Source organism: Carcharhinus amblyrhynchos, unplaced genomic scaffold (genome assembly GCF_965287045.1).
Source record: "Carcharhinus amblyrhynchos unplaced genomic scaffold, sCarAmb.v2.hapA scaffold_409, whole genome shotgun sequence".
Classification (NCBI taxonomy): Eukaryota; Metazoa; Chordata; class Chondrichthyes; order Carcharhiniformes; family Carcharhinidae; genus Carcharhinus; species Carcharhinus amblyrhynchos.
Genome location: NW_027650149.1, coordinates 1 through 25,902, shown reverse-complemented (window position 1 = coordinate 25,902; position 25,902 = coordinate 1). Strand labels below are relative to the sequence as shown.

The following is a 25,902-nucleotide window of genomic DNA, read 5'->3' as shown; positions in this document are numbered from 1 at the left end:
GATACGGGACAAAAAAGTCGGAATTCACAAACGGGCCAGCCCGAGCGGCCCCAGGGACACTCGGAGGTGTTGGTTTCCTGGGTCGTGGACCCTTGACCTCCCCACTCCCTCCCTCTAACTGTGAACCATCGCAACAATCCATCCCAGGCTTAACCTATCTGGCCTGAGACCTTCCCACGAGCTGCCGTGCCCTTTGGCCGAAGAGATACAAGCAAACAGAGCTACTAAATACTCCCAGCCCACCTCCGCATGCATCCCCACCCCACCATGTGGTGTAGGTACACCCACAGTGCTGTTAGGGAGGGAGGTCCAGGATTGTTATTGGACATCAGTCAGTCCGTGTGGTGTAGGTACACCCACAGTGCTGTTAGGGAGGGGGTTCCAGGATTGTTATTGGACATCAGTCAGTTCCATGTGGTGTAGGTACACCCACAGTGCTGTTAGGGAGGGAGTTCCAGGATTGTTATTGGACATCAGTCAGTCCGTGTGGTGTAGGTACACCCACAGTGCTGTTAGGGAGGGGGTTCCAGGATTGTTATTGGACATCAGTCAGTCCGTGTGGTGTAGGTACACCCACAGTGCTGTTAGGGAGGGAGTTCCAGGATTGTTATTGGACATCAGTCAGTCCATGTGGTGTAGGTACACCCACAGTGCTGTTAGGGAGGGAGTTCCAGGACTGCTATTGGACATCAGTTAGTCCGTGTGGTGTAGGTACACCCACAGTGCTGTTAGGGAGGGAGTTCCAGGATTGTTATTGGACATCAGTCAGTCCCCGTGTGGTGTAGGTACACCCACAGTGCTGTTAGGGAGGGGGTTCCAGGATTGTTATTGGATATCAGTCAGTCCGTGTGGTGTAGGTACACCCACAGTGCTGTTAGGGAGGGAGTTCCAGGATTGTTATTGGACATCAGTCAGTCCGTGTGGTGTAGGTACACCCACAGTGCTGTTAGGGAGGGAGTTCCAGGATTGTTATTGGACATCAGTCAGTCCCTGTGGTGTAGGTACACCCACAGTGCTGTTAGGGAGGGAGTTCCAGGATTGTTATTGGACATCAGTCAGTCCGTGTGGTGTAGGTACACCCACCGTGCTGTTAGGGGGGGGAGTTCCAGGATTGTTATTGGACATCAGTCAGTTCCATGTGGTGTAGGTACACCCACAGTGCTGTTAGGGAGGGGGTTCCAGGATTGTTATTGGACATCAGTCAGTCCGTGTGGTGTAGGTACACCCACCGTGCTGTTAGGGGGGGGAGTTCCAGGATTGTTATTGGACATCAGTCAGTCCGTGTGGTGTAGGTACACCCACAGTGCTGTTAGGGAGGGAGTTCCAGGATTGTTATTGGACATCAGTCAGTCCATGTGGTGTAGGTACACCCACAGTGCTGTTAGGGAGGGAGTTCCAGGATTGTTAGTGGACATCAGTCAGTCCGTGTGGTGTAGGTACACCCACAGTGCTGTTAGGGAGGGGGTTCCAGGATTGTTATTGGACATCAGTTAGTCCGTGTGGTGTAGGTACACCCACAGTGCTGTTAGGGAGGGAGTTCCAGGATTGTTATTGGACATCAGCCAGTCCCTGTGGTGTAGGTACACCCATAGTGCTGTTAGGGAGGGAGTTCCAGGATTGTTATTGGACATCAGTCAGTCCACTGACTGACCTCTTGAGTGTTGTTGGAGCCGCACCATCCAGGCAAGTGGGGTGTATTCCATCACACTCCTGACTTGTGCTTTGTAGATGGTGGACAGGTTCTGGGGGAGTCAGGAGGTGAGTTACTCTTCGCAGGATTCCCAGCCTCTGACCTGCTCTGGGAGACGCAGTATTCCTACGGCTGGGTCCAGTTGAGTTTCTGGTCAGTGGTAACCCCCGGGATGTTGACAGTGGGGGATTCAGTGATGGTAACACCACTGAATGTCAAGGGGCAATGGTTAGATTCTCTCTTGTTGGAGATGGTCATTGCCTGGCACTTGTGTGGTGTGAATGTTACTTGTCAGCCCAATCCTGGATATTGTCCAGATCTTGCTGCGTTTGGACACGGACTGTTTCAGTATCTGAGGAGTTGCAAATGTACATTGTGCAATCATCAGTGAACATCCCCACTTCTGACCTTATAGAACCCCTACAGTGCAGAAGGAGACCATTTGGCCCATCGAGCCTGCACTGACCACAATCCCATCCAGGCCTTATAATCGTACCCCCACATATTTACCCTGCTAATCCCCCTGACACTAAGGGGCAATTTAGCATGGCCAATCCACCTAATCTGCACATCTTTGGACACTAAGGGACAATTTAGCATGGCCAATCCACCCTAACCTACACATCTTTGGACACTAAGGGACAATTTAACATGGCCAATCCACCCTAACCTACACATCTTTGGACACTAAGGGACAATTTAGCATGGCCAATCCACCCTAACCTACACATCTTTGGACACTAAGGGACAATTTAGCATGGCCAATCCACCCTAACCTACACATCTTTGGACACTAAGGGACAATTTAGCATGGCCAATCCACCCTAACCTACACATCTTTGGACACTAAGGGACAATTTAGCATGGCCAATCCACCCTAACCTACACATCTTTGGACACTAAGGGACAATTTAGCATGGCCAATCCACCCTAACCTACACATCTTTGGACACTAAGGGGCAATTTAGCATGGCCAATCCACCCTAACCTACACATCTTTGGACACTAAGGGACAATTTAGCATGGCCAATCCACCTAACCTACACATCTTTGGACACTAAGGGACAATTTAGCATGGCCAATCCACCTAACCTACACATCTTTGGACACTAAGGGACAATTTAGCATGGCCAATCCACCTAACCTGCACATCTTTGGACTGTGGGACAAAACCCACGCAGACACGGGGAGAATGTGCAAACTCCACACAGACAGTGACCCGAGGCCGGAATCGAACCCGGGTCCCTGGCGGTGTGAGGCAGCAGTGCTAACCCGCTGCGCCACCGCGCTGTACGATGGGGCGGGAAGGTCATTGATGGAGCAGCTGGCGATGGTTGGGCCTTGGTCACTAACCCCAAGGATCTCCTGCAGTGATGTCCTAGAGCTGAGATGATTGACCTCAAACCACAACCATCTTTCTTTGTGCCGGGTATGAGTCCAACCAGCGGGGATTCCCATTGACTCCAGTTTCGCTTGGGGTCCTTGATGCCACTGCAACCGTACAGGGCACTGGTGAGGCCGCAGCTGGAGTACTGTGTGCAGTTTTGGTCGCCGCACTTACGCAAGGATATTTTGGCCTTGGAGGGAGTGCAGAGGAGGTTCACTAGGCTGATACCGGAGTTGAGGGGGTTGAGCTATGAGGAGAGGCTGAATAAACTAGGCTTGTACTCGTTAGAGTTTAGAAGAATGAGGGGAGGATCTCATTGAGACGTATAAGATGATGAATGGGATGGATAGGATAGAGGTGGAGAGACTCTTCCTGCTCAGAAAGGACAGTAGGACTAGGGGGCACAGCCTCAAGATAAAGGGGGGGCGGTTTAGAACGGAGTTGAGGAGGAACTTCTTCACTCAAAGGGTGGTGAATCTCTGGAATTCTCTGCCTGTTGAAGTGGTGGAGGCTGCCTCGCTCAATATATTGAATTCACGGGTAGATAGGTTTCTGATAGACAGGGGAGAAAGCGGGAAAGTGGAACTGATCCACTTCAGATCAGCCATGATCTTACTGAATGGCGGGGCAGGCTCGAAGGGCTGGATGGCCGACTCCTGCTCCTATTTCTTATGTTCTTCTGATGGGTTCTTGATAAGAGAGGGGATTAAGGGTTATGGGGAGAGGGCGGGAATGTGGAACTGAGCCACGACAGATCAGCCATGATCTTATTGAATGGCGGGGCAGGCTCGAAGGGCTGGATGGCCTACTCCTGCTCCTATTTCTTATGTTCTTCTGATGGGTTCTTGATAAGAGAGGGGATTAAGGGTTATGGGGAGAGGGCGGGAATGTGGAACTGAGCCACGACAGATCAGCCATGATCTTATTGAATGGCGGGGCAGGCTCGAAGGGCTAGATGGCCTACTCCTGCTCCTATTTCTTATGTTCTTATGTTCACACTCGGTCGAATGACTGGGGAAGGGGCAAATCAAATCGCAAACGATACGGTATTGTACAGCAACAGCGCTCGGGGCCAATAATTTCGGGAAGGGGTGGGAAACGAGACAGAGGATGCAAAACCGAGGGCTGGGAAAGATCAGAGCCAAATGTATAACTTCAAGCCACTCGTTCTCGCTACGTAACAAAAGCTCCTGACACGCGAGGGTCTGAGATCTCAGCAGGCGGACGGTACCTTAGGTCCCAGTAGGCCGGGCTCCTCGGTGAGTATGGTGCTCAGTTCCTTCACCGCGCTTCTCAGGAAAATGCGTCTCTCTCTGTGTACGGCCCCACTAAACACAGGACACAAGTTAGAGCCACGCGCGCGTTTCAACCCGCGCCCATCGGATAGTCCGGCTCCGCCTTGAAATGGGGGGGAGGGCGTGGCTTGGAGTGACAGCCGTCAATCAAAAATTGGCCGCTCCACCCACAATTCCACACTCCCCCGCGCTCTGTCCCAAATCAGCGCGAAATCCACCTCGAATCTGATCCCTGCTGAGGGAAACGAGAGGCGCTGTGCCCGTTCAACCCACATATGGGCAGCACGGTGGGTTAGCACGGCTGCTTCACAGCTCCAGGGAGCCGGGTTCGATTCCCGGCCTCGGGTCACTGTCTGTGTGGGGTTGGCACATTCTCCTCGTGTCTGCGTGGGTTTCCTCCCACAGTCCAAAGATGTGTGGGTTAGGTTGATTGGCCGTGCTAAAATTGCCCCCGAGTATCCAGGGATGTGTAGGTTAGAAGGATTAGTGGGTATAATATGCAGGGATATGGGGGTAGGGCCTGGAGGGGATAGTATTCGGTGCAGACTCGATGGGCCAAAGGGTCTCTTTCTGCACTGTCGGGTTCTATATACTGGGCTGAATGTCCTCTGCGTTGGGAGGCCCATAGCGAAGGCTGCAAGCTTCGCGGGCAGTTCCCAACGGATGCCATTTGCCCTAAGGGTGGCAAAGATGGCAGGTCGCGACCCAACACTTGTGCAAAGTGACAATGGGGTCACCACTTTATTGCCTGTGGCATGCCCAGTTTTCTGTGTGTTCTCATTAAGGCGGGTGGGTTCCTGAGGCCTGTGGGAAATACATGGGGCAAGTCAATGTGTGTTACTTGTGGGGGGGGGGGGGAGCCTTCACGGTAGTCAGGTACTTTTGACAGAGAAGTTTGAAGGAAATCGCCAGCTTCAGATGTAATGGTTTATGGTGGTTTAGGTATGTTCTCAATGCGGTGATTGATCCAAGGGCGCTAATCCTCAAGACAAAAGTGACCATTACACTGAACAATTTTCCAGACCCCCGCCCCCCCCCCCCCCCCCCCCCCAGTTTTTGGCTGGGCTGCCAAATTTCCAGTGGTAGATCCCAATGTGATGAGGTGGTAAGATCCCAGCGATTGTTTAAGTGCTTGCATGCTTGAGAGCACTTTATCCAGTGGATAAAGTGCTCTTCCGCAGTCAACAGTTTTTTGAAAAACTGATTTCAACCGCTCACTTGGATACTGTGGTTCGAGTTTGACGGTGATTTCAAGTCTCACACTCTCCCTCTGATGCTACCTCCCTCCTCTCTCTGGTGCTACCTATCCCTCTCTTGCTCTCTGAGGCTGTTTGTCTCTCCCTCTCTCTCTCTCCCTGAGTCTGTGTCCCTCATGCTGTGTCCATCTTTCTCTCTCTGACACTGAAGGCCAACTTTTCACATCAGAGATGAGAACTGGGAAATGGGACTAACCCTACCCCGGTGCGCAGTTCTGGTCGCCTCATTACAGGAAGGATGTGGAAGCTATTGAGAGGGTGCAGAGGAGATTTACAAGGATGTTGCCTGGATTGGGAGGCATGCCTTATGAAGATAGGTTGAGGGAGCTCGGTCTTTTCTCCCTGGAGAGACGAAGGTTGAGAGGTGACCTGATAGAGGTTTATAAGATGTTGAGAGGAATAGATAGGGTGGATTCTCAGAGGCTATTTCCCCGGGTTGAAATGGTCGCTACGAGAGGACACAGGTTTAAGGTGCAGGGAAGCAAGTACAGAGGAGATGTTAGGGGTAAGTTTTGCACTCAGAGGGTGGTGAGTGAATGGAATCGGCTGCCATCGGTGGTGGTAGAGGCAAACTCACTGGGGTCTTTTGAGAGACTTCTGGATGAGTATATGGGACTTAGTAAGACAGAGGGTTATAGTAGGTAGGGACATGTTCGGCGTAACTTGTGGGCCGAAGGGCCTGTTTGTGCTGTAGTTTTTCTATGTTCTATGATCCTGCCTCCATCAGGGAACGTAATTTTCCTGCAGACTAGCCCTGCTTTGTGGGTTTGCTGTCACGATCCGCAGGTCCAAAGTTGGGACAGTCGGGAAGCAGGCCCCAGCCGTTAACATTCTCGCGTTCCGATGGTACCGCAAAGTCCCTTAAAAATCTGAGCTTGGCCGAGAGCCCAGATTGCCATAAAATTCTTCAATTGGTTTACTCAGCTGGAGACAGATCTGGATTTTGCTTGAACTTTTAACTATGCGAAGTTGTAGTAAGCTATTTTTCTGTGATCTCTTTTGTCAATGGCTCAATGAGCTCGCATGGAGAGTATTGGGGGTGGGTGGGGCATTGTGAACTGAGTTGCTATGGGGGTTATAAGGAACCATCAATGGATAAGGGGCATGGAAAGCATGGGGGGGGTGGGTGAGAGAGCATGAGTTGGCATGGGAGCGACATGGGGGCATGGGTAGGCATGGAAGGGGCGGGCACATACAACCTTTTGACCTTACTCTTCAAAACGGCCCCAAATGCGCAGTTCAGAGCTCCTCCGAGATTGGTGAATCAGGTATCCTTGGGAAGTGGGCAGGACTTGGCGAAAATTGTGTGTTGGGGGTGGGGAACCAGGAGACAGACACATCCCCACAACCTGCCGCACTCGAATAGGACGGGTCAGGAGTGCATTGTGGGTTACCCACGAGGCACTCCTGACCAGGGGAGGATGCGGCACGCTAGGTATTGTCACTGGACTGGTAATCCGGAGACCCAGGGTAACCCCGGTTCGAATCCCACCACAGCAGAGGGTGAAATTTGAATTCAATAAAAACAACATCCGGGGTTAAGAATCTACTGACGAAACCATTGTTGGAAAAATCCATCCGGTTCCCTTTGGGGAAGGAAATCTGCCGTCCTTACCCCGGTCTGGCCTTCATGTGACTCCAGAGCAAGGTGGGTGACTCCCAACTGCCCTCCAAGGGCAACTAGGGACGGGCAATAAATGCTGGACCAGCCAGCGATGCCCGTATGTCACAAATGAATTTACAAAACCCTTATCCAACATAAGATCAGGAATCCGAGAATGTCTTTCCTTCTGCCAGTTAGAAATGGTTCTGGGATTCTGATGATAAGGAATTAGAAGTGTCTCCCTTCCACTCACTCAATCATTGCCTCTTTGCCAAAGCCAAATTCGAGACAAATGATTGGATTACCTTTTGGTAGTGGCTTCTTCCCGGCATTCTTTACTGTCCGCAATACGCTTGCTGTATCTGTAAAATAACACGTCACAAAAAAGATCGGCAAATCCCAGTACAATCCTGCAGCAACAGTTCATTCCAAGAAGGGAAATTCAGCATCAAACACTCCCAGGACAGGGACAGCACGGGGTTAGATACAGAGTAAAGCTCCCCCTACACTGTCCCCCCATCAAACACTCCCAGGACAGGGACAGCACGGGGTTAGATACAGAGTAAAGCTCCCTCTACACTGTCCCCCCATCAAACACTCCCAGGACAGGTACAGCACGGGGTTAGATACAGAGTAAAGCTCCCTCTACACTGTCCCCCCCATCAAACACTCCCAGGACAGGTACAGCACAGGGTTAGATACAGAGTAAAGCTCCCTCTACACTGTCCCCCCCATCAAACACTCCCAGGACAGGTACAGCACAGGGTTAGATACAGAGTAAAGCTCCCTCTACACTGTCCCCCATCAAACACTCCCAGGACAGGGACAGCACGGGGTTAGATACAGAGTAAAGCTCCCTCTACACTGTCCCCCCATCAAACACTCCCAGGACAGGTACAGCACGGGGTTAGATACAGAGTAAAGCTCCCTCTACACTGTCCCCTCATCAAACACTCCCAGGACAGGTACAGCACGGGGTTAGATACAGAGTAAAGCTCCCTCTACACTGTCCCCATCAAACACTCCCAGGACAGGTACAGCACGGGGTTAGATACAGAGTAAAGCTCCCTCTACACTGTCCCCCCATCAAACACTCCCAGGACAGGTACAGCACAGGGTTAGATACAGAGTAAAGCTCCCTCTACACTGTCCCCCCATCAAACACTCCCAGGACAGGTACAGCATGGGGTTAGATACAGAGTAAAGCTCCCTCTACACTGTCCCCCCATCAAACACTCCCAGGACAGGTACAGCACGGGGTTAGATACAGAGTAAAGCTCCCTCTACACTGTCCCCCATCAAACACTCCCAGGACAGGGACAGCACGGGGTTAGATACAGAGTAAAGCTCCCTCTACACTGTCCCCCCATCAAACACTCCCAGGACAGGTACAGCACAGGGTTAGATACAGAGTAAAGCTCCCTCTACACTGTCCCCCCATCAAACACTCCCAGGACAGGTACAGCACGGGGTTAGATACAGAGTAAAGCTCCCTCTACACTGTCCCCCCATCAAACACTCCCAGGACAGGTACAGCACGGGGTTAGATACAGAGTAAAGCTCCCTCTACACTGTCCCCCCATCAAACACTCCCAGGACAGGTACAGCACAGGGTTAGATACAGAGTAAAGCTCCCTCTACACTGTCCCCCATCAAACACTCCCAGGACAGGTACAGCACGGGGTTAGATACAGAGTAAAGCTCCCTCTACACTGTCCCCCCATCAAACACTCCCAGGACAGGTACAGCACGGGGTTAGATACAGAGTAAAGCTCCCTCTACACTGTCCCCCCATCAAACACTCCCAGGACAGGTACAGCACGGGGTTAGATACAGAGTAAAGCTCCCTCTACACTGTCCCCCATCAAACACTCCCAGGACAGGGACAGCACGGGGTTAGATACAGAGTAAAGCTCCCTCTACACTGTCCCCCCATCAAACACTCCCAGGACAGGTACAGCACGGGGTTAGATACAGAGTAAAGCTCCCTCTACACTGTCCCCCCATCAAACACTCCCAGGACAGGTACAGCACGGGGTTAGATACAGAGTAAAGCTCCCTCTACACTGTCCCCCATCAAACACTCCCAGGACAGGTACAGCACGGGGTTAGATACAGAGTAAAGCTCCCTCTACACTGTCCCCCCCATCAAACACTCCCAGGACAGGTACAGCACGGGGTTAGATACAGAGTAAAGCTCCCTCTACACTGTCCCCCCATCAAACACTCCCAGGACAGGTACAGCACGGGGTTAGATACAGAGTAAAGCTCCCTCTACACTGTCCCCCATCAAACACTCCCAGGACAGGTACAGCACGGGGTTAGATACAGAGTAAAGCTCCCTCTACACTGTCCCCCCATCAAACACTCCCAGGACAGGTACAGCACGGGGTTAGATACAGAGTAAAGCTCCCTCTACACTGTCCCCCATCCCAGGACAGGGACAGCAGGGGGTTGTTGATTTCTGAGCAGTGTGTGTTGGATGGAATGGGTGTGTGAGGAAGTGTGTATAGATGTTGGGGTGCGCTCCTGGCTCCCTCACAGCCACCGGGCCTCATTACCCTTTCATTCCACTGAAGAGTTCTTCTGCCACCTTGTGGTGGAAGATGACTTCGTCCCGGAAAAGCTCGATACACAGACTGCACTGCATGGCCTCCTTCCAAAGCTTCAGACACGTTGGATCCAAGTTCAAACTATTGTGGCACAGCAGAAAGCCAACTGGATCAGGAAAAGAGAGAGAGAGAGAGAGGTTCAAATCTGGCCTCGGGTCACTGTCTGTGTGGAGTCTGCGCATTCTCCCCGTGTCTGTCTGGGTTTCCACTGGGTGCTCCCATTTGCTCCCACAGTCCAAAGATGTGTAGGTTAGGGGGGATTGGCCATGCTAAATTGTCCCTTAGTGTCCAAAGATGTGCTGGTTAGGTGGATTGGCCATGCTAAATTGTCCCTTAGTGTCCAAAGATGTGTCGGTTAGGTGGATTGGCCATGCTAAATTGTCCCTTAGTGTCCAAAGATGTGTAGGTTAGGGTGGATTGGCCATGCTAAATTGTCCCTTAGTGTCCAAAGATGTGTAGGTTAGGGGGGATTGGCCATGCTAAATTGTCCCTTAGTGTCCAAAGATGTGTCGGTTAGGTGGATTGGCCATGCTAAATTGTCCCTTAGTGTCCAAAGATGTGTAGGTTAGGGTGGATTGGCCATGCTAAATTGTCCCTTAGTGTCCAAAGATGTGTAGGTTAGGGTGGATTGGCCATGTTAAATTGTCCCTTAGTGTCCAAAGATGTGTAGGTTAGGGTGGATTGGCCATGCTAAATTGCCCCTTAGTGTCCAAAGATGTGTAGGTTAGGTGGTTAGGTTAGGGGCAAATTAACATGGTCAATCCACCGAACCCGCCCTTCCTTTGGGGGGTGGGACCTGATAGACGACTACAAAATTAACAAAGGTATGGGTACGATGGATTGTCACAAGGGGAGAACTTAACGAAGAAGATTTGAAGTGCTGAACAAGAGGGATGGTGGGAGAGAATTTTAGGGCGAGCTCCCAGAATCAATCTTACAGCAATCCAAAAAAAAGGGAAAAGTGTGATTGCTGCCAGGAGGAGGAGTGGACAGATTCTATTCACGTCAGGGAGCCAAGCTCAATTGTCAGTACAGTAACTGGGACTGTATTGGGGCAGTATTGTCAGTACAGTAACTGGGAATGTATTGGGACAGTATTGTCAGTACAGTAACTGGGAATGTATTGGGGCAGTATTGTCAGTACAGTAACTGGGAATGTATTGGGACAGTATTGTCAGTACAGTAACTGGGAATGTATTGGGGCAGTATTGTCAGTACAGTAACTGGGAATGTATTGGGACAGTATTGTCAGTACAGTAACTGGGACTGTATTGGGGCAGTATCGTCCGTACAGTAACTGGGAATGTATTGGGGCAGTATTGTCAGTACAGTAACTGGGAATGTATTGGGACAGTATTGTCAGTACAGTAACTGGGACTGTATTGGGGCAGTATCGTCCGTACAGTAACTGGGAATGTATTGGGGCAGTATTGTCAGTACAGTAACTGGGACTGTATTGGGGCAGTATTGTCAGTACAGTAACTGGGAATGTATTGGGGCAGTATTGTCAGTACAGTAACTGGGAATGTATTGGGACAGTATTGTCAGTACAGTAACTGGGACTGTATTGGGACAGTATTGTCAGTACAGTAACTGGGAATGTATTGGGGCAGTATTGTCAGTACAGTAACTGGGAATGTATTGGGGCAGTATTGTCAGTACAGTAACTGGGACTGTATTGGGACAGTATTGTCAGTACAGTAACTGGGAATGTATTGGGACAGTATTGTCAGTACAGTAACTGGGACTGTATTGGGACAGTATTGTCAGTACAGTAACTGGGACTGTATTGGGACAGTATTGTCCGTACAGTAACTGGGACTGTATTGGGACAGTATTGTCAGTACAGTAACTGGGACTGTATTGGGACAGTATTGTCCGTACAGTAACTGGGAATGTATTGGGACAGTATTGTCAGTACAGTAACTGGGACTGTATTGGGACAGTATTGTCAGTACAGTAACTGGGAATGTATTGGGGCAGTATTGTCCGTACAGTAACTGGGAATGTATTGGGACAGTATTGTCCGTACAGTAACTGGGAATGTATTGGGACAGTATTGTCAGTACAGTAACTGGGACTGTATTGGGACAGTATTGTCCGTACAGTAACTGGGAATGTATTGGGACAGTATTGTCAGTACAGTAACTGGGACTGTATTGGGACAGTATTGTCAGTACAGTAACTGGGAATGTATTGGGGCAGTATTGTCAGTACAGTAACTGGGACTGTATTGGGGCAGTATTGTCCGTACAGTAACTGGGAATGTATTGGGACAGTATTGTCAGTACAGTAACTGGGAATGTATTGGGACAGTATTGTCAGTACAGTAACTGGGACTGTATTGGGGCAGTATAGTCCGTACAGTAACTGGGAATGTATTGGGACAGTATTGTCAGTACAGTAACTGGGAATGTATTGGGACAGTATTCTCCGTACAGTAACTGGGACTGTATTGGGGCAGTATTGTCAGTACAGTAACTGGGAATGTATTGGGGCAGTATTGTCAGTACAGTAACTGGGAATGTATTGGGACAGTATTGTCCGTACAGTAACTGGGAATGTATTGGGACAGTATTGTCAGTACAGTAACTGGGACTGTATTGGGGCAGTATTGTCCGTACAGTAACTGGGAATGTATTGGGACAGTATTGTCAGTACAGTAACTGGGAATGTATTGGGACAGTATTGTCAGTACAGTAACTGGGACTGTATTGGGGCAGTATAGTCCGTACAGTAACTGGGAATGTATTGGGACAGTATTGTCAGTACAGTAACTGGGAATGTATTGGGACAGTATTCTCCGTACAGTAACTGGGACTGTATTGGGGCAGTATTGTCAGTACAGTAACTGGGAATGTATTGGGGCAGTATTGTCAGTACAGTAACTGGGAATGTATTGGGACAGTATTGTCCGTACAGTAACTGGGAATGTATTGGGACAGTATTGTCAGTACAGTAACTGGGAATGTATTGGGACAGTATTGTCAGTACAGTAACTGGGAATGTATTGGGACAGTATTGTCAGTACAGTAACTGGGAATGTATTGGGGCAGTATTCTCCGTACAGTAACTGGGACTGTATTGGGGCAGTATTGTCAGTACAGTAACTGGGAATGTATTGGGACAGTATTGTCAGTACAGTAACTGGGAATGTATTGGGGCAGTATTCTCCGTACAGTAACTGGGACTGTATTGGGGCAGTATTGTCAGTACAGTAACTGGGAATGTATTGGGACAGTATTGTCAGTACAGTAACTGGGAATGTATTGGGACAGTATTGTCAGTACAGTAACTGGGACTGTATTGGGGCAGTATTGTCCGTACAGTAACTGGGACTGTATTGGGGCAGTATTGTCAGTACAGTAACTGGGAATGTATTGGGACAGTATTGTCAGTACAGTAACTGGGACTGTATTGGGGCAGTATTGTCAGTACAGTAACTGGGAATGTATTGGGGCAGTATTGTCAGTACAGTAACTGGGAATGTATTGGGACAGTATTGTCAGTACAGTAACTGGGAATGTATTGGGGCAGTATTGTCAGTACAGTAACTGGGACTGTATTGGGGCAGTATTGTCAGTACAGTAACTGGGACTGTATTGGGACAGTATTGTCAGTACAGTAACTGGGACTGTATTGGGGCAGTATTGTCAGTACAGTAACTGGGAATGTATTGGGGCAGTATTGTCAGTACAGTAACTGGGACTGTATTGGGGCAGTATTGTCAGTACAGTAACTGGGACTGTATTGGGACAGTATTGTCAGTACAGTAACTGGGAATGTATTGGGGCAGTATTGTCCGTACAGTAACTGGGACTGTATTGGGACAGTATTGTCAGTAGAGTAACTGGGAATGTATTGGGGCAGTATTGTCAGTACAGTAACTGGGAATGTATTGGGGCAGTATTGTCAGTACAGTAACTGGGAATGTATTGGGACAGTATTGTCAGTACAGTAACTGGGACTGTATTGGGACAGTATTGTCAGTACAGTAACTGGGAATGTATTGGGGCAGTATTGTCCGTACAGTAACTGGGACTGTATTGGGACAGTATTGTCAGTACAGTAACTGGGACTGTATTGGGGCAGTATTGTCAGTACAGTAACTGGGAATGTATTGGGGCAGTATTGTCAGTACAGTAACTGGGAATGTATTGGGACAGTATTGTCAGTACAGTAACTGGGAATGTATTGGGGCAGTATTGTCAGTACAGTAACTGGGACTGTATTGGGGCAGTATTGTCAGTACAGTAACTGGGAATGTATTGGGGCAGTATTGTCAGTACAGTAACTGGGAATGTATTGGGGCAGTATTGTCAGTACAGTAACTGGGAATGTATTGGGACAGTATTGTCAGTACAGTAACTGGGACTGTATTGGGGCAGTATTGTCCGTACAGTAACTGGGAATGTATTGGGGCAGTATTGTCAGTACAGTAACTGGGAATGTATTGGGGCAGTATTGTCAGTACAGTAACTGGGACTGTATTGGGGCAGTATTGTCAGCACAGTAACTGGGAATGTATTGGGGCAGTATTGTCAGTACAGTAACTGGGAATGTATTGGGGCAGTATTGTCAGTACAGTAACTGGGAATGTATTGGGGCAGTATTGTCAGTACAGTAACTGGGAATGTATTGGGGCAGTATTGTCCATACAGTAACTGGGAATGTATTGGGGCAGTATTGTCAGTACAGTAACTGGGAATGTATTGGGACAGTATTGTCAGTACAGTAACTGGGAATGTATTGGGGCAGTATTGTCAGTACAGTAACTGGGAATGTATTGGGACAGTATTGTCAGTACAGTAACTGGGAATGTATTGGGGCTGTATTGTCAGTACAGTAACTGGGAATGTATTGGGGCTGTATTGTCAGTACAGTAACTGGGAATGTATTGGGGCTGTATTGTCAGTACAGTAACTGGGAATGTATTGGGACAGTATTGTCAGTACAGTAACTGGGAATGTATTGGGGCAGTATTGTCAGTACAGTAACTGGGACTGTATTGGGACAGTATTGTCAGTACAGTAACTGGGAATGTATTGGGGCAGTACTGTCCGTACAGTAACTGGGAATGTATTGGGGCAGTATTGTCAGTACAGTAACTGGGACTGTATTGGGGCAGTACTGTCCGTACAGTAACTGGGACTGTATTGGGGCAGTATTGTCAGTACAGTAACTGGGAATGTATTGGGACAGTATTGTCAGTACAGTAACTGGGAATGTATTGGGGCAGTATTGTCAGTACAGTAACTGGGAATGTATTGGGGCAGTATTGTCCGTACAGTAACTGGGAATGTATTGGGGCAGTATTGTCAGTACAGTAACTGGGACTGTATTGGGGCAGTATTGTCAGTACAGTAACTGGGACTGTATTGGGGCAGTATTGTCAGTACAGTAACTGGGACTGTATTGGGGCAGTATTGTCAGTACAGTAACTGGGACTGTATTGGGGCAGTATTGTCCGTACAGTAACTGGGAATGTATTGGGGCAGTATTGTCCGTACAGTAACTGGGACTGTATTGGGGCAGTATTGTCAGTACAGTAACTGGGACTGTATTGGGGCAGTATTGTCAGTACAGTAACTGGGAATGTATTGGGGCAGTATTGTCAGTACAGTAACTGGGAATGTATTGGGGCAGTATTGTCAGTACAGTAACTGGGAATGTATTGGGACAGTATTGTCAGTACAGTAACTGGGACTGTATTGGGACAGTATTGTCAGTACAGTAACTGGGAATGTATTGGGGCAGTATTGTCCGTACAGTAACTGGGACTGTATTGGGACAGTATTGTCAGTACAGTAACTGGGACTGTATTGGGGCAGTATTGTCAGCACAGTAACTGGGAATGTATTGGGGCAGTATTGTCAGTACAGTAACTGGGAATGTATTGGGGCAGTATTGTCAGTACAGTAACTGGGAATGTATTGGGGCAGTATTGTCAGTACAGTAACTGGGAATGTATTGGGACAGTATTGTCAGTACAGTAACTGGGAATGTATTGGGGCAGTATTGTCAGTACAGTAACTGGGAATGTATTGGGACAGTATTGTCAGTACAGTAACTGGGAATGTATTGGGGCTGTATTGTCAGTACAGTAACTGGGAATGTATTGGGGCTGTATTGTCAGTACAGTAACTGGGAATGTATTGGGGCTGTATTGTCAGTACAGTAACTGGGAATGTATTGGGACAGTATTGTCAGTACAGTAACTGGGAATGTATTGGGGCAGTATTGTCAGTACAGTAACTGGGACTGTATTGGGACAGTATTGTCAGTACAGTAACTGGGAATGTATTGGGGCAGTACTGTCCGTACAGTAACTGGGAATGTATTGGGGCAGTATTGTCACTACAGTAACTGGGACTGTATTGGGGCAGTACTGTCCGTACAGTAACTGGGACTGTATTGGGGCAGTATTGTCAGTACAGTAACTGGGAATGTATTGGGACCGTATTGTCAGTACAGTAACTGGGAATGTATTGGGGCAGTATTGTCAGTACAGTAACTGGGAATGTATTGGGGCAGTATTGTCCGTACAGTAACTGGGAATGTATTGGGGCAGTATTGTCAGTACAGTAACTGGGACTGTATTGGGGCAGTATTGTCAGTACAGTAACTGGGACTGTATTGGGGCAGTATTGTCAGTACAGTAACTGGGACTGTATTGGGGCAGTATTGTCAGTACAGTAACTGGGACTGTATTGGGGCAGTATTGTCCGTACAGTAACTGGGAATGTATTGGGGCAGTATTGTCCGTACAGTAACTGGGACTGTATTGGGGCAGTATTGTCCGTACAGTAACTGGGACTGTATTGGGGCAGTATTGTCAGTACAGTAACTGGGAATGTATTGGGGCAGTATTGTCAGTACAGTAACTGGGAATGTATTGGGACAGTATTGTCAGTACAGTAACTGGGACTGTATTGGGACAGTATTGTCAGTACAGTAACTGGGACTGTATTGGGGCAGTATTGTCAGTACAGTAACTGGGACTGTATTGGGGCAGTATTGTCAGTACAGTAACTGGGACTTTATTGGGGCAGTATTGTCAGTACAGTAACTGGGACTGTATTGGGGCAGTATTGTCAGTACAGTAACTGGGAATGTATTGGGACAGTATTGTCCGTACAGTAACTGGGAATGTATTGGGGCAGTATTGTCAGTACAGTAACTGGGAATGTATTGGGACAGTATTGTCAGTACAGTAACTGGGAATGTATTGGGACAGTATTGTCAGTACAGTAACTGGGACTGTATTGGGACAGTATTGTCAGTACAGTAACTGGGACTGTATTGGGACAGTATTGTCAGTACAGTAACTGGGAATGTATTGGGGCAGTATTGTCAGTAACTGGGACTGTATTGGGGCAGTATTGTCAGTACAGTAACTGGGAATGTATTGGGACAGTATTGTCAGTACAGTAACTGGGAATGTATTGGGGCAGTATTGTCAGTAACTGGGACTGTATTGGGGCAGTATTGTCAGTACAGTAACTGGGAATGTATTGGGACAGTATTGTCAGTACAGTAACTGGGACTGTATTGGGGCAGTATTGTCCGTACAGTAACTGGGAATGTATTGGGGCAGTATTGTCCGTACAGTAACTGGGAATGTATTGGGGCAGTATTGTCAGTACAGTAACTGGGAATGTATTGGGGCAGTATTGTCCGTACAGTAACTGGGACTGTATTGGGGCAGTATTGTCCGTACAGTAACTGGGAATGTATTGGGGCAGTATTGTCAGTACAGTAACTGGGAATGTATTGGGACAGTATTGTCAGTAACTGGGACTGTATTGGGGCAGTATTGTCAGTACAGTAACTGGGAATGTATTGGGACAGTATTGTCAGTACAGTAACTGGGAATGTATTGGGGCAGTATTGTCAGTAACTGGGAATGTATTGGGGCAGTATTGTCAGTACAGTAACTGGGAATGTATTGGGGCAGTATTGTCAGTACAGTAACTGGGAATGTATTGGGACAGTATTGTCAGTACAGTAACTGGGACTGTATTGGGGCAGTATTGTCCGTACAGTAACTGGGAATGTATTGGGGCAGTATTGTCCGTACAGTAACTGGGAATGTATTGGGGCAGTATTGTCAGTACAGTAACTGGGAATGTATTGGGGCAGTATTGTCAGTACAGTAACTGGGACTGTATTGGGGCAGTATTGTCCGTACAGTAACTGGGACTGTATTGGGGCAGTATTGTCCGTACAGTAACTGGGAATGTATTGGGGCAGTATTGTCAGTAACTGGGAATACAGATTTTTCTTTCAACCGCCCCACCCGTGTGTGTCTGTGGACTCAGTGTGGGCCAATGTGCCAATCTGCTGTTCTATCCCTCGCCCTCTCTCTCGTTCACTCAATGTTGGGGCACCGATGTGTGAACTGTTGGAACGTAACGGGGTTATACGTACTGATGATCCATCTCTCCATAACCTCCAGCGATAGATATTCGCACGGCATCTGAAGCAGAACGTGACAGAAAGGTGATTGGTCTCGGATACAGGATCCTGTGATTGCCAGATATTTTAACCCCCACCGTCGGAATGTTCCAGTGCGACAGGGAGAAGTACAGATCATTCCATCGTGTTCATCACTCACATCTAATCTTTCGCCAAAGACAGGCGTCAAATCACCACAGGACCTCGATTATTGGGGTGGCAGGGTCACAGGGGCCTTGGGTGCGCAGGCCTCAGGGTCGCGGGCCTTGGAGTCACAGGGCCTCAGGGTCACAGGGGCCTTGGGTGCGCAGGCCTCAGGGTCGCGGGCCTTGGAGTGGCAAGGCCTCAGGATGGCGGGGCCTTGGAGTCACAGGGCCTCAGGGTGTTGGAGTGGCAAGGCCTCAGGATGGCGGGGCCTCAGGATGGAGGGCCTTGGAGTCACAGGGCCTCAGGGTGTTGGAGTGGCAAGGCCTCAGGGTGTCGGGGCCTCGGGATCACGGGCCTTGGAGTCACAGGGCCTCAGGGTCGGGGCATCGGGGTCGCAGGCCTCGGGGTGGCAGGGCCTTAGGGGTGTTGGAGTGGCAAGGCCTCAGGATCGTGGGCCTCGGGGTCAGGGGGCCTCGGAGTCGGGGCACCGGAGTCACGGGGCCTCGGGGTGGCAGGGCCTTACGGGTGTTGGAGTGGCAAGGCCTCAGGATGGCGAGGCCTCGGGATCGTGGGCCTCAGGGTCACAGGGCCTCAGGGTCGGGGCACCGGGGTCATGGGCCTTGGAGTCACAGGGCCTCAGGGTCGGGGCACCGGGGTCACGGGCCTCGGGGTGGCAAGGCCTTAGGGGTGTTGGAGTGGCGAGGCCTCAGGATGGTGGGGCCTCGCGATTGCGGGCCTTGGTGTCACAGGGCCTCAGGGTCGGGGCACCGGGATCGTGGGCCTCGGGGTGGCAGGGCCTTAGGAGTGTTGGAGTGGCGAGGCCTCGGGATCGTGGGCCTCAGGGTCACAGGGCCTCAGGGTCAGGGGGCCTCGGAGTCATGAGGCCTTGGGGTCAGGGCACTGGAGTCGCGGGTCTTGGAGTCACGGGGCCTCGGGGTGGCAGGGCCTTACAGGTGTTGGAGTGGCGAGGCCTCAGAACGGCAGGGCCTCGGGATTGCGGGGCCTCGGAGTCACAGGGCCTCAGGGTTGCGGGGCCTCAGAGTTGGGTCTTGGAGTCACAGGACCTCAGGGTTGGGGCACCGAGGTCGCGGGCCTCGGGGTGGCAGGGCCTTACGGGTATTGGAGTGGCGAGGCCTCAGGATGGCGGGGCCTCGGGGTCGGGGAATTGGGGCCTTGGAAGTGGCGGGCCTTGGGGTGGCGAGACCTCGCGGTCGTGGGGTCATGGGCCTCGGGGCCGGGGCATTGGGGTCACGGGGTGGCAGGGCCTCAGGGTCATATGGTTATGGGCCTCAGGGTCGCAGGGCCTCAGGGTCGCGCAGTTTATGGTATCCCCCCGTGAGTGTCTCATTGATCAGCATCCCCCGGGGTTCATTAATACAGCCTGAGGATGAAGCAGGGGATTAGGAGGGGCTCCAGTTGGGGGTAAGAGTTATCTGTGGGAGACGCGCAGTAACTAGCTGTGCTTACTGTGTCGGAGTTGGCAGGGTTCAGCATCGTGACCGGTACACTGATCACACTCAGTAGGTGGGCACTCCGCCAGTCTTCCGCCTTGAGGTTCCTCCTCAGGAAGAGGAACTGCAGTGAGAGGAGGGCATCCGTGATGAGCTACAGAACAAGAGTGGGAAATCCACAGTCAACCACCGAGCTCCGAGTCTCCACATCCGACTGCCGTCAGCATCACGGAAACCCTACAGACCCATCGCCAACAATCCCAACCAGGCCCTATCCCCATATACCCCCAACATTTACCCTGCTAACCCCCCCCCAATACTAAGGGGCAATTTAGCATGGCCAATCCACCCTAACCTACACATCTTTGGACACTAAGGGACAATTTAGCATGGCCAATCCACCCTAACCTACACATCTTTGGACACTAAGGGGCAATTTAGCATGGCCAATCCACCCTAACCTACACATCTTTGGACACTAAGGGACAATTTAGCATGGCCAATCCACCCTAACCTACACATCTTTGGACACTAAGGGACAATTTAGCATGGCCAATCCACCCTAACCTACACATCTTTGGACACTAAGGGACAATTCAGCATGGCCAATCCACCGAAACCTACACATCTTTGTGCACTAAGGGACAATTTAGCATGGCCAATCCACCCTAACCTACACATCTTTGGACACTAAGGGACAATTTAGCATGGCCAATCCACCCTAACCTACACATCTTTGTGCACTAAGGGACAATTTAGCATGGCCAATCCCCCTAACCTACACATCTTCGGACACTAAGGGACAATTTAGCATGGCCAATCCACCCTAACCTACACATCTTTGGACACTAAGGGACAATTTAGCATGGCCAATCCCCCCTAACCTACACATCTTTGGACACTAAGGGACAATTTAGCATGGCCAATCCACCTAACCTACACATTTTGGAACGAAGGGACAATTTAACATGGCCAATCCACCTAACCTGCACATCTTTGGACACTAAGGGACAATTTAGCATGGCCAATCCACCTAACCTACACATTTTGGAACGAAGGGACAATTTAGCATGGCCAATCCACCCTAACCTACACATCTTTGGACACTAAGGGACAATTTAGCATGGCCAATCCACCCTAACCTACACATCTTTGGACACTAAGGGACAATTTAGCATGGCCAATCCACCCTAACCTACACATCTTTGGACACTAAGGGACAATTTAGCATGGCCAATCCACCCTAACCTACACATCTTTGGACACTAAGGGACAATTTAGCATGGCCAATCCACCGAAACCTACACATCTTTGTGCACTAAGGGACAATTTAGCATGGCCAATCCACCCTAACCTACACATCTTTGTGCACTAAGGGACAATTTAGCATGGCCAATCCACCCTAACCTACACATCTTTGGACACTAAGGGACAATTTAGCATGGCCAATCCACCCTAACCTACACATCTTTGGACACTAAGGGACAATTTAGCATGGCCAATCCACCCTAACCTACACATCTTTGTGCACTAAGGGACAATTTAGCATGGCCAATCCACCCTAACCTACACATCTTTGGACACTAAGGGGCAATTTAGCATGGCCAATCCTCCTAACCTACACATCTTTGGACACTAAGGGACAATTTAGCATGGCCACTCCACCCTAACCTACACATCTTTGGACTGTGGGAGGAAACTGGAGCACCCGGAGAAAACCCACGCAGACACGGGGAGAATGTGCAAACGGCCAGTGACCCAAGCTGGGAATTGAACCCGGCTCCCTGGCGCTGTGAGGCAGCAGCGCTAACCCACTGTGCCACCGTGACACCCAAACCCTATGATCCTATGGTGCTGGTGTCACTGGACTGATAATCCAGAGACCCGGGGTTCGAATCCCATCACGGCAGATGATGGAATTTGAATTCTATATATAAAAAAAAATCTGGAATTAAGAATCTACTGATGAAACCATTGTTGGAAAAACCCATCTGGTTCCCCTTTAGGGAAGGAAATCTGTACCCGGTCTGGTCTATATGTGACTCCAGAGCCACAGCAATGTGGGTGACTCCCAACTGCCCTCGGGCAACTAGGGATGGGCAATAAATATTGGCCCAGCCAGCGATGCCCATGTCCCATGAATGAAAAAAGGATCTTGTGCCCTTAGAAATTGGCACAGATTGAAACAGTGCCAGCTGGGTTAGGAGATGCCTACTTTCCAAAGATGGCCAAACTACGCACTAAGTAGGGATGCCTCGGTTCGTGGGTGTAATATATGGGGGTAGGTTCTGGGTGGGATTGTGCTTTCTTCGTACAACAGAAATAGAATTTAGCAACAAAAATTCACCCCTTCCGCCCAAATTCACTAAGTTGATGCAAATAAAAAGAGTGAACCATTTTGTCGTTTCCTCTGCTTTTCCGATCCTTCGGGAATTAAACATTTTCCCACAAGTGGAAAGCTTTTGGAAAGCGCTCGCCGCCCCGTCATAGAGTTTGGCAGCAGGAGACCCTTCGTCCCGTTGGCGTCTGTCTATCGACACAAGCTTGCGGGCCCTGAATCAGTGAGGACTGAGTTTGAGAGTGGGGCCTGGCCCAGGGCAAATTGCGACTCGAATTAGGAACAAGATTGTCAAATCACCAAGCCCCACGGTGTAGGAGAGGCCCTTCGGTCTGTCGAACCCATACTGACGCATGAAAGGCCCTGACCTGCCCACCTCATCCCAGTTCCCAGCACTTGGCCAATGTCAATGTGCCAAGTGCTCATCCGGGTACTTTCTAAAGGATGTGAGGCCTAGCGCATTCCAGACCCTCACCACCCTCTGGGGACAAAAGCTTTTCCTCAAATCCCTCCCGACCCCCTCACCTTGAACCTGTGACCCCCTCGTAACTGACCCTCAGGGGAACCGTTACTCCAAACTAGGCTTGTACTCGTTAGAGTTTAGAAGAATGAGGGGAGATCTCATTGAGACGTATAAGATGATGAATGGGATGGATAGGATAGAGGTGGAGAGACTCTTCCCGCTCAGAAAGGACAGTAGGACTAGAGGGCACAGCCTCAGGATAAAGGGGAGGCGGTTTAGAACGGAGTTGAGGAGGAACTTCTTCACTCAAAGGGTGGTGAATCTCTGGAATTCTCTGCCCGTTGAAGTGGTGGAGGCTGCCTCGCTAAATATTTTTAAGACACGGGTTGATGGGTTTTTGATAAGCGAGGGGATTAAGGGGAGAGGGTGGGAAAGTGGAACTGAGCCACGACAGATCAGCCATGATCTTATTGAATGGCGGGGCAGGCTCGAAGGGCCAGATGGCCTACTCCTGCTCCTATTTCTTATGTTCTTATCCACTCTATCCCTCGTACACCTCGATCGGGTCGCCTTCTCTGCTCCAGAGAAAACAACCCAATTCTTACCCAAGCTCTCTTCATAACCTAAACGCTCCATCCCCGGCAGTATCCTGGTCAATCTCCTCCACAACCCCCTCCAGTGCGATGACACCCTTCCTGTAATGACCAGAACTGCACACAGTATTCCAGTTCTACACAACTCCAACATCACCTCCCTGCTTTTCTACTCGATACCCCAATTGATAAAGGTCCTATCTACCTTTTTCACCACCCTACAGTATAGAAAGAGGCCCATCGAGTCTGCACCGAACACAATCCCACCCAGGCCCCAACCCCACGTCCCTCTCTATTATACCCACCAATCCCTCCAACCTACGCATCCCTGGACGCCAAGGAGTACTTTCTTAGCACAGCCAGCCAACGTAACCGGCACATCTTTGGACTACTAATCTGCCTTCCGACGTCTATGGATAATCACGTCTCTTTGTTCTGCGGAAGTTCCCAGTGTCCCACCATTCACCGAGTACTTCCTTGTCTCGTCACTCCTTCCAAAATGTTTCACCCCGCACTTTTCAAGGGTTAAGTTCCATCTGTCGCTAATCTGTCCATTTGACCATCTTGTCTCTATCTTCCCGTAACCCAAAACACCCAACTTCGCCGTTAACCAATCTTGGTGTTATCAGCAAACTTACTACCCCCCCCCGGAGCCCCGACACAGTCATCAATGTGACCTCACCAACTTTTTTTTGAAAAGGTGACCAAAGAGGTGGATATGGGTAAGGCAGTTGACGTGGTGTATATGGACTTTAGCAAAGCGTTTGATAAGGTTCTCCATGTAGGCTACTGCAGAAAATGCAGATGCATGGGATCGAGGGGGATTTAGCAGTTTGGATCAGGAATTGGCTAGCTGATAGAAGACAGAGGGTGCTGGGTTGATAGGAATATTCAACCTGGAGTTCAGTTACTAGTGGTGTACCTCAAGGATCTGTTTTGGGGCCACTGCTGTTTGCCATTTTTATAAATGACCTAGACGAGGGTGTAGAAGGATGGATTAGTAAATTTGCTGACGACACCAAAGTCGGAGGAGTTGTAGACAGTGAGGATGGATGTTACAGTTCGCAGAGGGACATAGATAAGCTGCAGAGCTGGGCCGAGAGGTGGCAGATGGAGTTTAATACGGAAAAGTGTGAGGTGATTCACTTTGGTAAGAGTAACAGGAGTACAGGGCTAATGGAAGGACTCTTAGTAGTGTTGACGAGCAGAGAGATCTCGGGTACATGTGCATAGATCCCTGAAAGTTGGCACCCGGGTTGATAAGGTTGTGAAGAAGGCGTATGGTGTGTTAGCTTTTATTGGTAGAGGGATTGAATTTTGGAGCCGTGAGGTCATGTTACAACTGTACAAAACTCTGGTGCGGCCGCACTTGGAGTACTGTGTACAGTTCTGGTCACCGCATTATAAGAAAGATGTGGAGACATTGGAAAGGGTGCAGAGGGGGTTTACTAGGATGTTGCCTGGTATGGTGGGAAGGTCTTATGAGGAAAGGCTGAGGAACTTGAGGTTATTTTCATTAGAGAGAAGAAGGTTAAGAGGTGACCTAATTGAGGCATACAAGATGATCAGAGGGTTAGATAGGGTGGACAGTGAGAGCCTTTTTCCTCAGATGGTGACGGCTAACACGAGGGACATAGCTTTAAATTAAGGGGTGGTAATTATAGGACGGATGTCAGAGGTAGGTTCTTTACTCAGAGGGTAGTGAGGGTGTGGAATGCCCTGCCTGCAGCAGTTGTGGACTCGCCAACTTTAAGGGCGTTCAAATGGTCAGTGGATAGGCATATGGATAACATTGGAATAGTTTAGGTTAGAGGGTCATTAGATTGGTTCCACTGGTCGGCGCAACATCGAGGGCCGAAGGGCCTGTACTGCGCTGTGATGTTCTATTTATATAAATGAGGAACGATATTGGGCCCAGCATGGAGCCCTGAGATACGTCACCACCGGCCTCCAGTCACTCAAGCAAGCCATCTCTCACCACCCTCTGTCTCCTACCGCTAAGCCAGTTATACAAGGGATACTTGTCAGGTCACCCTGTATCCCATGTGCCTTCTTAGTAAGATCCCCATGTCAAAATCCACGTTAACCACATCCACCACACTACCCTCATCCGCACCCTCATCCATGTCAAAATCCATGTAAACCACATCCACCACACTACCCTCATCCATTTCAAAATCCACGTAAACCACATCCACCACACTACCCTCATCCGTGTCAAAATCCAGGTTAACCACATCCACCACACTACCCTCATCCATGTCAAAATCCATGTAAACCACATCCACCACACTACCCTCATCCATTTCAAAATCCACGTAAACCACATCCACCACACTACCCTCATCTGCACCCTCATCCGTGTCAAAATCCACGTAAACCACATCCACCACACTACCCTCATCTGCACCCTCATCCATTTCAAAATCCACATAAACCATATCCACCACACTACCCTCATCCGCACCCTCATCCATTTCAAAATCCATGTAAACCACATCCACCACACTACCCTCATCCATGTCAAAATCCATGTAAACCACATCCACCACACTACCCTCATCCATTTCAAAATCCACGTAAACCACATCCACCACACTACCCTCATCT

General features: G+C 49.6%; 1 protein-coding gene across 1 annotated transcript in view; it reads right to left on the bottom strand.

Annotated features, from left to right (window-relative positions):
• The window catches only part of LOC145339340 (nck-associated protein 1-like), an 89,993-nt gene extending 64,440 nt beyond the window's left edge, over positions 1 to 25,553 (bottom strand). The window contains exons 1-6 of the mRNA XM_080183769.1: positions 25,326 to 25,553; positions 19,915 to 20,052; positions 18,274 to 18,322; positions 9,793 to 9,949; positions 7,537 to 7,593; positions 4,309 to 4,405 (exon numbers count right to left, since the gene is read on the bottom strand). Coding sequence (XP_080039895.1) covers positions 4,309 to 4,405; positions 7,537 to 7,593; positions 9,793 to 9,949; positions 18,274 to 18,322; positions 19,915 to 20,052; positions 25,326 to 25,553 — 726 coding nt within the window. The remainder of the gene's footprint in view (positions 1 to 4,308; positions 4,406 to 7,536; positions 7,594 to 9,792; positions 9,950 to 18,273; positions 18,323 to 19,914; positions 20,053 to 25,325) is intronic.
• Positions 25,554 to 25,902: the final 349 nt, after the last annotated feature.